Source organism: Dipodomys spectabilis, unplaced genomic scaffold (genome assembly GCF_019054845.1).
Source record: "Dipodomys spectabilis isolate Male_0828 unplaced genomic scaffold, ASM1905484v1 ptg000009l, whole genome shotgun sequence".
Classification (NCBI taxonomy): domain Eukaryota; kingdom Metazoa; phylum Chordata; class Mammalia; order Rodentia; family Heteromyidae; genus Dipodomys; species Dipodomys spectabilis.
In genome coordinates, this window is record NW_024870686.1 from 6,708,767 (window position 1) to 6,723,837 (window position 15,071).

At 44.7% G+C, this 15,071-nt stretch overlaps 2 protein-coding genes across 5 annotated transcripts in view; one reads left to right on the top strand and one right to left on the bottom strand.

The window, feature by feature from the left end:
• Positions 1–15,071, top strand: part of Gtf2e2 (general transcription factor IIE subunit 2) — a 61,122-nt gene that overhangs the window by 16,279 nt on the left and 29,772 nt on the right. Inside the window, exons 1-2 of one of the 3 annotated variants that reach the window (XM_042699969.1) lie at positions 5,187–5,254; positions 9,767–9,930. In XM_042699969.1, coding sequence (XP_042555903.1) covers positions 9,771–9,930 — 160 coding nt within the window. In that variant the 5' untranslated portion in view covers positions 5,187–5,254; positions 9,767–9,770. Of the gene's footprint in view, positions 1–5,186; positions 5,382–9,766; positions 9,931–15,071 lie in introns of those variants that run through there. The other 2 variants (XM_042699952.1, XM_042699960.1) reach the window with 2 other exon arrangements.
• The window catches only part of Smim18 (small integral membrane protein 18), a 46,753-nt gene continuing 44,996 nt past the window's right edge, over positions 13,315–15,071 (bottom strand). For both annotated transcript variants that reach the window (XM_042700009.1, XM_042700016.1), the window contains exon 3: positions 13,315–13,788. In XM_042700009.1, coding sequence (XP_042555943.1) covers positions 13,465–13,788 — 324 coding nt within the window. In that variant the 3' untranslated portion in view covers positions 13,315–13,464. The remainder of the gene's footprint in view (positions 13,789–15,071) is intronic.

Here is a 15,071-nt window from a genome sequence, read left to right on the forward strand (position 1 = left end):
CCTTTTCTTTTCCCTTGGTCCTTGAATGAAATACACAGTAGTTTTAGAACAGGTAAAGTCTTTGACAGTGTTAAACAAACCTTTACATTTAAGTTTCTAATATTTATCCCCAAATTTTAGCCAAGGGAACTAAATCCCAAACAGCCAATGCCTTTTTGTTAAGTCGGATGATGAGTATAGTGTAAACAGCCTTATGCATTCTAAAATACCAGATTTTAAGATACTCGATTTTTTAATTTTCAAGTTAAAGAATCCTTAAAAAGCGATTTAAAACAATGTGAAAATTCTTTAAAATTTTTTGATAACGTCCAACCTTCATAACCGTTTGAATTTTAAACTTACCCAATTGTTACAGCATGCTGACAATTTTTATCTTGAACATGTTCACACACTCACAGATCTTAAAGCGTGCAAAAATGAAAGTCAGTTGTACGTACATTTTCTAAAATTCAGTGGCGAGATTTTTTTTGCCAATCTTACTCTTGCAGATGACAAAAATTTAAGACAAGACTTTAACAAAGCACTTTTTCTAGGCCATCTTTTTTCCCCCAGAGCTTGCTTGGTTAGCCAGGTATTTTACTAATTGGCCTTTTTGAATACCTTCAGTTGGAGGAAGGCTGGGGTGGGGGGGAGGGTCCACCTCAAACTAAACTGGCCTGATTTTTACCCAATTTTAGACAAGAGCACTTTACAAAAATGTTACATTGTCAGGACCAGCTGAAAAGTCTAAACCAGGCACACAGCCTTCTACACCCTCCCCTCTGGCGGCTTCCACATCCTGAGGCTTGCAGAGGACCAAACTGGTCCAGCAACCTTCCATGCCCCACAGGGAGGGGGACATAGCAGGTCTGTGACAGGGCCCAGCCGGAGGCTGGAATATACTTCCCCAGAGATGTTCAAATAAATAACAAAAACACAAACACAAAAACCAAGGATCCACATTTAAAACTGGTACCAATTCTAAAACAGAACAAAACAACAACTGAAGGCTAAGTTGGGGCCTAATGGGCCCTCAGCTCATCCCTACCAGAACTCTGTGCTGCTCTCACTCAGCAAGCTAAATCCAGAGTCTGCTGAGTGAGCCTGCCACTCTCACCCAGAACTTCCGTACTGCAGAAAACAGAACAGAAAACACATCAAAATAAACAAGACAGACAACTGGCCACAAAGACAAAATCAGGTCTCAGTGAATGGGGCAACATCTCACCATCATTTACAGGTGGGATTTGACTCAGATCCATTTTAACAGGGGACTCGAACCCTCTCTCCTGCAAACGTTGACCCAGCGGCCTTCTAAGGCAGAGAATTCCCAGTCATCTTGGGGCAAGGGAAATAGGTCTGTAGTGGCTGTCCCCTCAGACTGGCAGCTTCTCCCCCATGCTCAGACTCTGTAGGCCAAGGCCTGAGGCTAAGATCTTAAGGCAAGGTCTAGGGGTATCACAGATTCCTTACTACCTTTCTGCCTCATTTCCTAAAACATGACAAACAACACAGCAGACACCACAAAGACAAGACAAAGACAGACACAGTGTCTCCTTCTCTTTGGCAGGAAATTAAGCCCAGGAACAACTAAGATGTAATCCCAACTGAGAAATGTAACCTGCTGGTCCCTTGATTGCCTCGGGGGGACTCGAACCTCTTCCTGGCGATCTGCAGATGGAGGGATAGGACATCTCCACATCCACTCTGGCCCTGGGGAACAATACTGCATCCAGTTTCTCCCCGGTGGGGCCCCCCACCCCCAGAGCTCCGCAAACCCAGAAACAGTACAGGGGATTCGAAACCCCTCTTACCTCCAGAGGTTTTTCTCAGAAATTCTGATGCTGGCTCAGTCCTCATCGTTTGATCCCTGACGAGCCCACAAGATATCGGGATGCCCCCCCCAATATTGGGGTCCGTGATCAAAGGAACGAGACTGAAACAAAATGAAAGTCAGACAAAGCTATATTTCACACCAAGCATCTAGAAACAGACTGACCGCTCAGGGCGCCTCAGCAGAGAGCGAACCCTGCCCAGCTGCACAGGCTAATTTTTATAGGAACAGGCCATGCAGGTTAGGCTGGCCACACGCAGGTGGCCAATAGCATTGCAACACTCACACAAAATTGCAGTTATGTTGGGCCACACGCAGGTGACCAGTGAGTTTACAACTTATCCCTAAGCAGTTGTTTAAACTAACCTACCACTTTGGTTAGTTTTGGCATGCCAGTTTGTGGGGGGGGAGGGAAGAAGGTGGGGTTTGCATTCATTGGTGGGGGGCTGTTACATATGTGTTTGTTACTGATGTGTCCACCTGGCTCTGTTATCGGAGACTTGCAATCCACATTTTTCCTAAACTTGTAAACAAGATGGATGTTTAATCAGGGTGGAGTCACATAGGCTCACTGCGTGCTAACAACAACCAGGTGTGGTGGTTAGCCAAGTTAGGGACATAGCCTTTATCAAAGGAGTTAAAAGAAACTGCCGCTACCAAGGGTGCTGCTTGATAGAGAGAGTAATCTTTATCAATGGATTAAAAAGAATAAGATCCCACGTTGAGTGGGAGCTTTCCATTGGCCTACTCAACCTCCTCCAGCTATTTATCCACCAGCTACTCTGTTGCCAGCCCTGCTCCCAGCCAGCTGTGATGGGAATAAAATGTAAACCTGTGAAAAAAATTAAATAGTCCCCTTTCTAGCTTTGGTAATCAATTATACTTAGAATGTGAGCCTAACTCCTTGACAAGGAGGAGGGTGGGTTTAAACTGGGATAAAAACCTTGCAAAGTGGACAGAAGGGAACCTTACTCCATTGTTGGTGGGAGTGTAAACTTGTTCAACCACTTTGGAAAGTAGTATGGAGGTTCCTCAAGACTCTACATAGAGCTCCCTATGACCCAGCAATCCCACTTTTGTACATTTACCCAAATGTTCACAAACAAGACCACACTAAAGCTACCAGCACGACTATGTTTATTGCAGCATTATTTACCATAGCTAAGATAAGGAACCAACCCAGATGCCCCTCAGTAGATGAATGGATCAAGAAAATGTTGTAGATATACACAATGGAATTCTATGCCTCCATCAGAAAGAATGACATTGCCCCATTTGTTAGGAGATGGAAAGACTTGGAAAAAATTAAATGAAGTAATCCAGGCCCAAAGAAACATAGGTCCCATGGTTTCCCTTATTTGCAATAAGTAATATATCTCTGAGAAATGCAGAAAAGGTCAGATAAGTTGATGTTAGGTGAAATGAACCTCAAGATAAGGACTCAAGTGTTTTTATTTTCTTTCTTGCTAATGTTTCTAATGTAGTTATAAGGTGATTTTTTTTGTTGCTTTGTATGTCCCTCCCCCATGGTATAACCTCTGTTTTCACTGTATTTGATGTTGGTATAATTTGTGGAGGGGAAGGGAAAATACAAATAGTTTAAATAGGGATACAGGTGCACCCATTGCAACAATGAGATGTACAAGATGCTATCGAAAAACGAACTTTACAACTTTGGTGGGGGGTAGGGGGCAGTGTAGTCGTGGAGATGAGAGGCAAGAGATGGTAGGGGAAAAACAAAGGAAGAGGAAACAATGCTTAATAAGAATTGTACTCATTACCTTGCTCACGTAATTGTAACCCCTCTGTACGGTATTTTCACAATAAAAAAACTTACTAAAAAAAAACAACCTCGCAAACTGTTCTGTGCCCTGGGCACAGTAACTATATTGTACACTTTCCTGCAAAAGTAAATTGCCTTGATGAAATCGCCTGTATCCATTTGACACCAGAGAGTCACTGTGTATTTCTAACATGCTAAAGGCTATTGCTCTATCACTTTGAGTCACAGCCCCACTTTCAGTTTTCTGGTGGCTAATTGGAGATAAGAGTATCATGAACTTTCTTGTGTGTGCTGGCTTTGAACCCCCGTCCTCACATCTGAACTTCCTGAGTAGCTAGGAACAGGCATGAGGCACTGGAGCTTGGCCAATTCTCCTTTTTATTTTTATATTTTGTGTGGGTCCTGGGACTTGAACTCAAGGCCTGGATGCTGTCCCTGAACTTATTTGTTCAAGGCTAGTGCTCTAACACTTGAGCCATCACTCCACTTCCAGCTTTTTTTGGGGGTAGGGGAAGGGGGCAATTGAAAAATAGTTTCACAAACTTTCCTTCCCTGATCTGGCTTTGAACTCTGCAGTCTTCACCTCTCAGCCTCCTTAGTGCCTAGTATTACAGGCATGAATGACAAGATTTTCCTCCCTCCCCCTGCCCTTTATTTTTTGTAAGCAGAGGGCCTTGAACTTGTGGCCTGGGCACTGTCTCTGAGCTTTTTTGCTCCAGGCTAGCACTCTACCACTTTGAGCCACAGCTCCACTTCCAGTTTTTGAGTGGTTAATTGGAGGTAAGAGTCTCATGGACTTTCCTGCCCAGGTTGGCTTCCAACAGAGGTCCTCAGATCTCAGCCTCTTGAGTAGCTAGGATGTAAGCCACAAGCTCCCTGCAAACTTTTGAATTTCTATTTAAGCAAACTGTTGGAAGTGGAGCTGTGGCTCAAACTGGTAGAGCACTAGCTTTGAAGGAAAAAGCTCAGGCACAGAGCCCAGGACCTGAGTTCAAGCCCCACAACAGACCAAAACAAAACAAACCCAACAAATACAGCAACAAAACCACAAAAAAACCCAAAACAAAACCACAAACAAAACAAAAAAAACCCCAAACCCAACAAATACAACAACAACAAAACCACAAACAAAACAAAAAAACTGGGCTGGGAATGTGGCTCAGTGGTAGAGTGCTTGTCTAGCATGCATGAAGACCTGGGTTCGATTCCTCAGTACCAACATAAACAGAAAAAGCCATAAGTGGTGCTGTGTCTCAAGAGGTAGAGTTGTTAGCACTGAGCAAAAGAAGCTCAGAGACAGTGCCCCAGCCTAGGGTTCAAGCCCCAGGAGTGGCAGAAAAAAAAAAGAGAAAAAGAAAACTGTTTTCAATCTGCGTTAGCATCTCCCACTTGAAGCAGGTTCTTTGCTGGTCCTCCCCCACGCCCTCTTGTTGCCATGGAGACCGAGGACGCCCAGGACGCCTCCTTTTCTCCGTTCAGGATGCTTCTAGGAAGGTGCGCCGTGACGCAAGGACGCTCGGGGCGGTGCTGGCCGTCGCGTTGGCTGCTGGGAGTAAGTGATTAGTAGCCAGACCAGGAAGTGGCGGGCGCAGTCCGGGCCGAGACGTCGTCGGAGCTGGGGTGTCCGCCGCGCTCTCCCTCCGCTGCCGTTGCGAGTGGTGAGACTCCTGACGGGAGGCAGACGCGCTGGGCCTGAGCAGGGGCGACTGGAGGCCTGAGGAGCCGCAGGAGGCGGCGGCTGGCCGGGACACAGACGACGCGAGTGGCGAGCTGTCTTCGCCCTGGGTACGAGCCGCGACCGCCCGGGGGCGCGGGGCCCGGCGAGGGGCCTCGGGCGAGGGCCCGGCCGCGGCCTGGTGCTGCCTGCGTCGCCTCTGCCCAGGGGGACGAGCGTGTCTTCGTCCCGGGAGGCGGCGCCTGCGGCTCCCCGCGTCCCGCACCGTACGCTGGCGTGGTCTTTTATAGGCCGGAGGTGAAGGGAGCAAACTTTTGGGTTGGAAAAAGAGAATTCACAGTTGGTTGTACCGCCTCCCGAGCTCCCAAGTTTACGTGAGCTGGAGCCCAGACAGGGCGTGGGGGGGAGGCTGGGGAGCCCCAGGGTGCGCCCCGGCTTCACCCAGCTGCCTGTTGAAGACCTGCTTTCTACTGAGCCCGGACTGTAATTTGCAGTAGGTGTTTGCTGCTGGGATCCTATTTTCTGCCCCTGAAGTGGGAGGCAATTGGTGGCACCCCCAGCTCCAGGTTATGAAAAGCTGAGTGCTCAAGTGCCTGGCCAGCACCTCAGAGTCAGGCCGGGAAGGAGGGAAGGTGGGTGATCTGAGTCGAGTATCCAGCCACGGAGGAACGTGCCAGGCCCTTTTGAGTTTTGGTGGTCCCCCTCCCCCCCCCCCTCCCTTGGAGAGACATACAGGTCAGAAATCAGTACAGGTACTGAGTAGTATGTGAAAAAGAGGAAAAGTTAGGTGTAGTATCCAACATTGAAGGAGAAAAACCTGCCCTATGTGCCACGGAGTGTTCGTTCTGGGAGGGCAGAGAGAGGTCGCCTTTGTTTTAGAGACATTACATTCCAGCTCTGGTGTCTGGAGGATTAGCTGTGTGGCAGCAAAACACACACCCCTCCCCCATATGCATAGAAGTTTGTTAGTAAATGGTAAAGCCACACAACTATTATTCCAGTTTATATTAGTTTGGTTGGATCTGATACAAAATAAAATTATTATAGGCTTGGAGACAAGCTCACAAATGAGAAGAAGCAGATTGTAAAATCCTAAAACATTCCTGTTGCACCTTGTAAAGACAATCTGCCTTTTCAACAGTGCTTTTTAACACATTAAATAAAGCTGTGCAAGTTACAAAAGCCTAAGTGCTGATTATGCAATGCCTATGACTCTGTTAGAGAATAGGTGTTAAGATTATTTTTTGTTACTTTTCTCGTAGCTGGGGGTGTGAAGCAGGCTACCCTGACTCCTAAGTTGACCTAGCCATCCACAGTCCTATAAATTGTCACCATTTTGTCTTGGACCAAGTTGATTTTTAAAGCAGTGGACAGCCTAGGCCGCTACATGGCTGTTAGGAAATGAAACTGAGAGAAAGCAGGTGTTCCTTATTTAAGTTTACACTATTGCAGTGCTTAGATTATTTTTCACACCTTAATGCCCATTTTGCTGTTTTTAGTTAGCTTACGTTAGTTTTACAGGGGAGATTTCATCCTTTCAGTTCTACACATGTTTACAATATATTCCAAACTATCTCATCCCCTCTACCACTCTTACTGTTTTTTAAGCAAAGTACTCCGCACTGCCAGCACTTTCTACAACCTTTCAAAGTGCCTCACAAGCAAGACATTTATCACAGGCTTGTGAAACCAATTAGGGTAGTGCCATTTAGAGGTCATTTTTTTACTTAGAAGTATGTAGCTTGTGCTTAAAGTCCAGGTGTTACTATTTAGGATTTTTAAACTAAATGTGTGTGTGTGTGTGTGTGTGTGTGTGTGTGTGTGTGTGTGTGTGTATATATATATATATATATATATAATTTGGCTTTTTTTCCCCTGGGTAGCCACTTGCTTCACTATACTTGTTTTTCGGTGTGTGTGTTTATGTGCACACTTGCCGGTCCTGGGGCTTGAACTCAGGGCCTGGGCACTGTCCCTGAGCTGCTTTTTTTTAGTCGGTTGTGGGGCTTGAACTCTGGGCCTAGGCGTTATCTGTGCGCTCTTCAGCTCAAGGCCAGTGCTCCACTGCTTGAGCCACAGCACCACTTTTGGTTTTCTAGTGGTTTATTGGAGATAAAAGTCTCACGGAGTTTCTTGCCCAGGCTGGCTTTGAGCCTTGATCCTCAGATCTCAGCCTCCTGAGTAGCTAGAATTACAGGCCTGAGCCACCGGCACCCGGCCCCTTAGCTGCTTTTTGCTCAAAGCTAGCATTCTACCACTTGAGCCACAGTGCCACTTCTGGCCTTTTCTGAATAGTTTATTGGAGATAAGAGTCTCACGGACTTTGTTGCCTGGGCTAGCTTCAAACTTCAGTCCTCAGATCTCAGCCTCCTGAATAGCTAAGATTACAGGTGTGAGCTGCCACCAGCACCCAGCTTTCACTATACTCTTAAGATGCCCAGTGGCAGCTCCCAATTCACCTTAACATGATGAGGACAAACATCTGCCCTCAGTGTAGCCTGTTGCTAAGCAGTGATGCTAGTACTTACATGTATATTCATGCAGTACATTTCAATTTGTGATCGTTGGAATTTGCTACGGGTTTGTCAGGTGTAATCTATATGTTTAATAATCTTTTCTTCCGACCGGGTGCCAGTGGCTCATGCCTGTAGTCCTAGCTACTCAGGAGGCTGAGATCTGAGGATCACAGTTCAAACCAGCCCAGGCAGTTAACCACCAGAAAACCAGAAGTGGTGATGTGGCTCAAGTGGTAGAGCGCTTGCCTTGAGCTGAAGAGCTGAGGGACAGTGCCCAGGCCCAGAGTTCAAGCCACACAACTGACAAACAACAACCCCAAAATCTTTTCTTCCCAGTTTAACACTCCTTTTTTTGGCAGGGGGGGGGGGGGGGGGGGGGCGGGCGGAGTCCGGTCATGGGGCCTGAACTATGGGCCTGGGCACTGTCCCTCAGCTCTTCAGCTCAAGGCTAGCGCTCTACTACTTGAGCCACAGCGCCACTTCTGGCTTTTTTCTTTTTGCTTATGTGGTCCTGAGGAATAGAACCCAGGGCCTCATGCATGCAAGGCAAACGCTCTACCATTGAGCCACCTTCCCAGCCCCCGCCAGTTTAATTAACACTCTTTAACTGTCATATCCATTCAGGAATCTAGGGCTCTTCCTAGGCTACCCTCTTTTCTTATAAGGACCTAGGGAGAAGGAAAGAGGAATGTTTTTAGTTTTTTTGTCCATTGTGGGGCTTGAATTCAGGACCTGGACACTGTCCCTGAGCCTCTTTTGTGCTCAAGGTTAGTGTTCTATCAATTGACCCACAGCACCACTTCCTGTTTTTGAGTGATTAATTGGAGGTAAGAGTCTCACAGGGACTTTAAGGCTCGGGATGGCTTTGGATCCCAATCCTCAGATCTTAGCCTCATGAGTAGCTAGGATTTTTCTGTATTGTATTGAAATGGCTCAGAATTGTAGTGTTAGACTGGGAGGAAAAGTGAAGAGGTTATTTAGTACTACCTCCTTCAAATCAGAAGTTTTCTAATTTTTGATAGCTATATATACATATCTTTTCTACTTTTTTTTTCTTTCTTGTCCTGCGGTTTGAATTGGACCTCACATTTGAGGCGTGACCTCAGGCTTTTTGTTGTTGTTGTTATTTTTTAGATAAGGTCTTTTTGATTTTTGCACTGGAGTGATTCTCAGATCACAGTTCTCCAACCCTACCTGTTGTTTGCACTGTTTTGTTAAGACAGGGTCTTGTTAATTTTTCCACTGGCTGACCTTGAACTATGATTCTCCTGTGTGCCACCATGCCCAGTTCAGTAGCTATATTTTTTTTAAAAAGTGAAAATTGAAGCCGGGTGCCGGTGGCTCACGCCTGTAATCCTAGCTACTCAGGAGGCTGAGATCTGAGGATCGAGGTTCAAAGCCAGCTTGGGCAGGAAAGTCTGTGAGACTCTTATCTCCAAAAAATGACTAGAAAACCGGAAGTGGCGCTGTGGCTCAAGTGGTAGAGTGCTTGCCTTGAGCTGAAGAGCGCAGGGACAGTGCCCAAGCCCAGAGTTCAAGCCCCCAAGGCTGATCAAAAAAAAAAAAAAAAAAGTGAAAATTGGTGAAATTTTAGTTCTGAACCTAGTATATCCAAAATGTCACTTTTGTGTAATTAATGTAAAATGTCTTACTAGTAACTAAAAGCATCCTTTTTCTTTGTACAAAGAGTGAAATCTGGCATATATTTTATACTTATAGTATATCTCAGTTCTAACTGCATTTCAGATGCCTGTTGGGTACTTGTTGCTAGTGGTTACTATAGCGGACAGCACAGCTTTTGGGAATAATTTTGTCTACTACTGTGTAACCTAATACTTGACAGATAATAAGCAACATGCTACAAAACTAATCATAAGAGGTAGAGTTATTTGGGAAATAGCTATTGAAGTGTTTGAATTTGGCATCTAGGGTTGAGTGACCTAAATCTACATTAAAAATGTTAATTTTTGTCTTTGCAGCATTATGGATCCAAGTTTACTGAGAGAACGGGAACTGTTTAAGAAACGAGCTCTTTCTACTCCTGTGGTAGAAAAACGTACATTACCTTCGGATTCTTCATCATCAAAGAAGAAGAAAGCAAAGGTAGAACATGGAGGGTCATCAGGATCAAAACAAAGTTCTGGTTAGTGAAATGCTTTATACTTTAAAACTTTTTTTTCCTTTGTAACAGTTCAGCATTCATGATTTTAGACACTTTGTGAAATGTGAGTTATGGAATGAGAAGGATTTAAGCCATAAAGATGTTAGGCTATTATCTCGTTAACAGTGCTTTCTGGAGTCTTTCTAATTCCTTTTTCCTGCAAGGAGAGCAGGAAATATTTCCCTCTTTATTTCTTTCTACTTTAACCCTATCATATTAAAATTCCTGTTAAAACTTAACAACAACAAAAAAAGACTCACTGGGTACCACTGGCTCATGCCTGTAATCCTAGTTACTCAGGGGGCTAAGTTCTGAGGATCATGGTTTGAAGCGTGCCTGGGCAGGAAAGTCCATGAGAATCTCCAGTTAACCAGCAAAAAACTGGCAGTAGAGTGGTGGCTCAAGTGGAGCACTAACCTTGAGCACAACTGCTGAGGGACAGGGCCCAGGCTCTTGAGTTTGTTATAGGATTGACACATTCACAAAAAAGACTTCATTGAGGTTAGTTTATATACCATACACTTCACTTATTTTGAGTATATAACTTACAGTTTTTAAGTGTGGAGCTGTGCAGTTATTAGTACAGTCTAGGGGCTTGAACTTTGGGCCTGGGCACTGTCCTTCAGCTCTTCAGCTCAATGCTAGTGCTCTACCACTGGAATCACAGCGCCACTTCTGTTTTTCTGGTGTTTTATTGGAGAGTCTCATGGGCTTTCCTGCCTGGGCTGGCTTTGAACCATGATCCTCAGATCTCAGCCTCCTGAGTAGCTAGGATTGTATAGGCATGAGCTACCAGCTCCCAGCCATTTTCATCCTCATAAAAGTTGTGATGTGTTCCAGCCTTAGGTAACCCATAATTAATTACTTTGTGCCTTTTCTGGGCAATTCTTTTTTTTTTTTTTTGCCAGTCATGGTGCCTGAACTCTGGGCCTGGGCGCTGTCCCTCAGCTTTTCAGCTCAAGGCTAGTGCTCTAGCACACTAGTGCTCTACCACTTGAGCCACAGCACCACTTTCAGCTTTTTCTGCTTATGTGGTGCTGAGGAATCGAACCCAGTGCCTCATGAATGCAAGGCAAGCACTCTACCACTGAGCCACCTTCCCAGCCCCTGGGCAATTCTTATAAATTGAATTGTATAATAACTGGTCCTCCTCCCCCAGTACTGGGATTTGAACTCCTCAGGGCTTATTAGTATATATATTAGGTTTAGCTTTAATCTCAGTACCCTTTACTCACAGTGAATATTAACATCCCCTCCTCCTCAGGATTGTATCCATGACATTATACAAGCTAGACAAGCATTCTGCTTTTGAGTTATATCTTCTGACCTAAAAACTTAATTTTTTCACTTTGGCAGTATTGAAGTGTGAACTGAAGGCTTTGAAGGCTTTTTGCTTGCTAGGCTGGCACTCTCTGCCTATCTGAGCCACACCTCCAGCCATGGTTTGTTTTTTTGTTTTTGGTGGCTGTTACTATTTTTGTGTGCTAGTATTTGGGCTTAACCTCTGGTCTAGGTTTTACATTGTTTTTCTACTCAAAGCTGAGACATGAGCTATGTGCCTCTAGTTCTAGCCTTTTACTGAAGGCTAGTTATGCTACTCCTTGGGCAACAGTTCAACTTCCTTCTTTTTGGTGGTTAATTGGAAATTAATCACCATGTCATGGACTTTTCCTGCTAAGGCTTCTTTGAACTGCAATCCTTAGATCTTAGCTTCCTAAGTAGCTAGGTCTAGAGCCACCAGCACCTAGCTTTTATAACAGATTTTGTTATCCACCATGTGCCAAGAGGACCCCACCTGTAAGTTGCATTTTTTGTGTATGTTCATTCTCTTGAAGTCAGGGCTTGGGCATTGTCCCTGAGCTTTTTTTTTTTGTTGTTGTTGTTGTTGTAGGGCCCGAACTCTGGGCCTGAGCGCTGTCCCTCATCTCTTCAGCTCAAGGCTAGTACTCTACCACTTGAGCCACAGAGCCATTTCGGCTTTTTCTGCTGATATGGTGCTGAGGAACTGAACCCAGGGCCTCATCCATGCAAGGCAAGCACTCTACCACTGAGCCACCTTCCCAGCCCCTCCCTGAGCTTTTTTTTGTTCAAAGTTTGTGCTCTGCCACTTGAGCCACAGTTCCACTTCCAGCTTTTGTTGATTAATTGGAGATAAGACTTTACTGCCTGAGCTGGCTTCAAGTTCTATGACCCTCAGATCTCAGACTCCTGAGTGGGATTATAGGCATGAGCCACCATTCTCAACTTTTTGAGGGGAGCCTTTTTCATATTAATCCTATGTGAAACTTACGACATTAAAAACATTGTCTTTGAGACTGGCAATGTAGCTTAGTGGTTGCCAAGCATGCATGAAGCCCTGGGTTCAATTCCTCAGTACCACATAAATAGAAAAAACTGGAAGTGGTACTGTGGCTCAAGTGCTACAGTGCTAGTGAGCAAAAGAAGCCCCGGGAAACTGGGCGCTGGTGGCTCATGCCTGTAATCCTAGCTACTCAGGAGGCTGAGATCTGAGGATCGCGGTTCAAAGCCAGCCTGGGGAGGAAAGTCCAGGAGACTCTTGTGGTGCTGTGGCTCAAGCTGTAGAGCACTTGCCTTGAGCTGAAGAGTACCGGGACAGCGCCAAGCTCAGAGTTCAAGCCCCACTACCGACCAAAAAAAAAAAAAAAAAGCCCAGGGACAGTGCCCTGGCCCTGAGTTCAAGCCCCAGGACTGATGAAAAGAATGCTGCCTATTAGCTGGGTGCTAGTGGCTCACACCTGTAATTCTAGCTATTTAGGAGGCTGAGATCTGAGGATCATGGTTTGACATCTGCCTAGGCAGGAAAGTCCTTGAGAGACTTATCTCTAGTTAACCTAGGACTGGCACAAAAAAACAAATATATGTATATGTCTTTAATAAATTAGAAAGTATTCCTTTTGAATAAATAGAGACATTTGTAAGTAGAAGTATTTTTCTCTGGATTTGGAAATAGTTTAAGTAGCATTTTTGTTGTTTAGGTATAAATTACTTTAGCATCAGGAGCTGTACTTAAAATTCCCAGTTTATCTTTACCACTCATTACTGAATCCTAAGAATCTTTTTTTTTGGTTTTGGTTGTGGGGCCTGAACTCTGGGCCTTGGGTGCTGTCCCTTAGCTTTTCAGCTCAAGGCTAGTGCTCTACCACTTGAGCCATAGCGTCTTTTTCTGCTTATATGGTGCTGAGGAATGGAACCCAGGGCTTCATGCATGCAAGATGGCTCCTCCTGAGCCACCTTCCCAGCCCTGAATCCTAAGAATCTTAATTCAGTTTTTTTTTTTGCATCACATCAAATAGATCACTACTGTTATATTTATGAAGTTTTACTGTATATTTAATGAAAGGGATATACACAAAGTGAATACGTGTCTTTTGCTTTTACTATAAATCTTAACCATTCAAAGTCAGAATCAGTGTTCTAACAGGAACTTTATAATCAGGAACTTTTTTCCTCAGAAGATGTTAAAGGCTGTTGAAGGTTTTATTCATCTTCTGTCGTCTAGACCACTTCAGTTTCACGTTTTCTGATGTTGTCCATCATACTTTGGAGAGGGTTAGGTTCACTCTTCAGATCTTTCACCGTTTTGTTTTTTGCACAGCAGCAGCAGTCAAGCACTTCGTAAAGGAAAGCCAGTACTACTAAGGATACCACAGTGAATATAAACAAAAGCAGGATGACAAAACAGGCAGTATTCCAGTTATCATGAAATGGGTAGATTTTCTGAACTTGAAAACCAAGGTACTGATAAACAGATGTAGTAGTTTCATTCCAGTGATTAGAAGCCATTCTTAGAGACTTCACTTCTTGTGTTCTCCTTTGAAACTGTAAAAAAGTAGAGAATAGGTTTACATAGGTGATGTGAATATTCTTTTTTGGTCCTCTGGAGTTTGTTGGGTTTGTATCTTTGGCTAGTGCTCTATCACTGAGCCTATTCCTCCAGCCCAGCTTTTTGCTGGTTATTTTGGAGATGGAGTCTTAAGGACTTTTCTGCTAAGGTCTTTGAACTGTGATCCTTCCTTCAGATTTCAGCCTTTGGTATAACTAGGATTGCAGGAATGAGCTACCAGAGCCCAGCTATGGATATTTTTATTTTATTTATTTATTTATTTATTTTGGGTCCGGTCGTGGGGCCTGAACTCTAGGCCTGGGCGCTGTCCCTTAGGTCTTCAGCTCTCAAGGCTAATGCTCCACCACTTGAGCCACAGAGCCACTTCCAGCTTTTTTCTTTTTGCTTATGTGGTGCTGGGGAATCGAACCTAGGGCCTCAGGCATGCAAGGCAAGCACTCTACCACTGAGCCACCATCCCAGCCCATGGATATTTTTATTGTATAATAGAATTAATGACCAAACTGTTTTTTTGATTTTTTTTGGTATATTTCTGCTGATTGTGTGTGTGTGTTTGTCGGTTATGGGGCTTGAATTTTGGGCCTGGGCATTGTCCCTCAGCTCTTCAGCTCAAGGTGAGCACTCTATCACTTGAGCCACAGAGCCACTTCTGGTTTTCTGGTTGTTTATTGGAGATGAGTCTCACAGACTTTCCTGCCAGGGCTGGCTTTGAACCTTCATCCTCAGATCTCAGTCTTCTTAGTAGCTAGGATTATAAGTAGAGCCACTGGCGCCCAGCAATTTTTTTTTTTTTTTTGGGGGGGGGAGGTTTATGAAGTTTGAACTCAGGGCCTGGGCTCTATCCCTGAGCCTTTTTGCTCAAGACTAGTGCTCTACTACTTTGAGCCACATCACCACTTCTGGTTTTTTGGTGATTAATTGGAAATAAGAGTCTTACTGCCTGGGCTGGCTCAGAACTGTGTTCCTCAGATCTTAGCCTCCTGGTTGCTAGGATTACACGTGTATGCCACCAGTGCCTGGCTATGCTGAATATTTAAGTGATAAGTGATACTCTAGTATCACTTTTTTTGTGCTGGTCCTGGGGCTTGAACTCAGGATCTGGGTGCCGTTCCTGAGCTTTTGTGCTCAAGGCTAGTGCTATACCCCTTGAGCCACAGCTATACTTCCAGCTTTTTGGTGATTAACTGGAGATAAGAGTGACAAATTTTCCCTGCCAGGTTGGCTTCTTCCCTGCTTCTCATATCTCAATCTCCCAAAT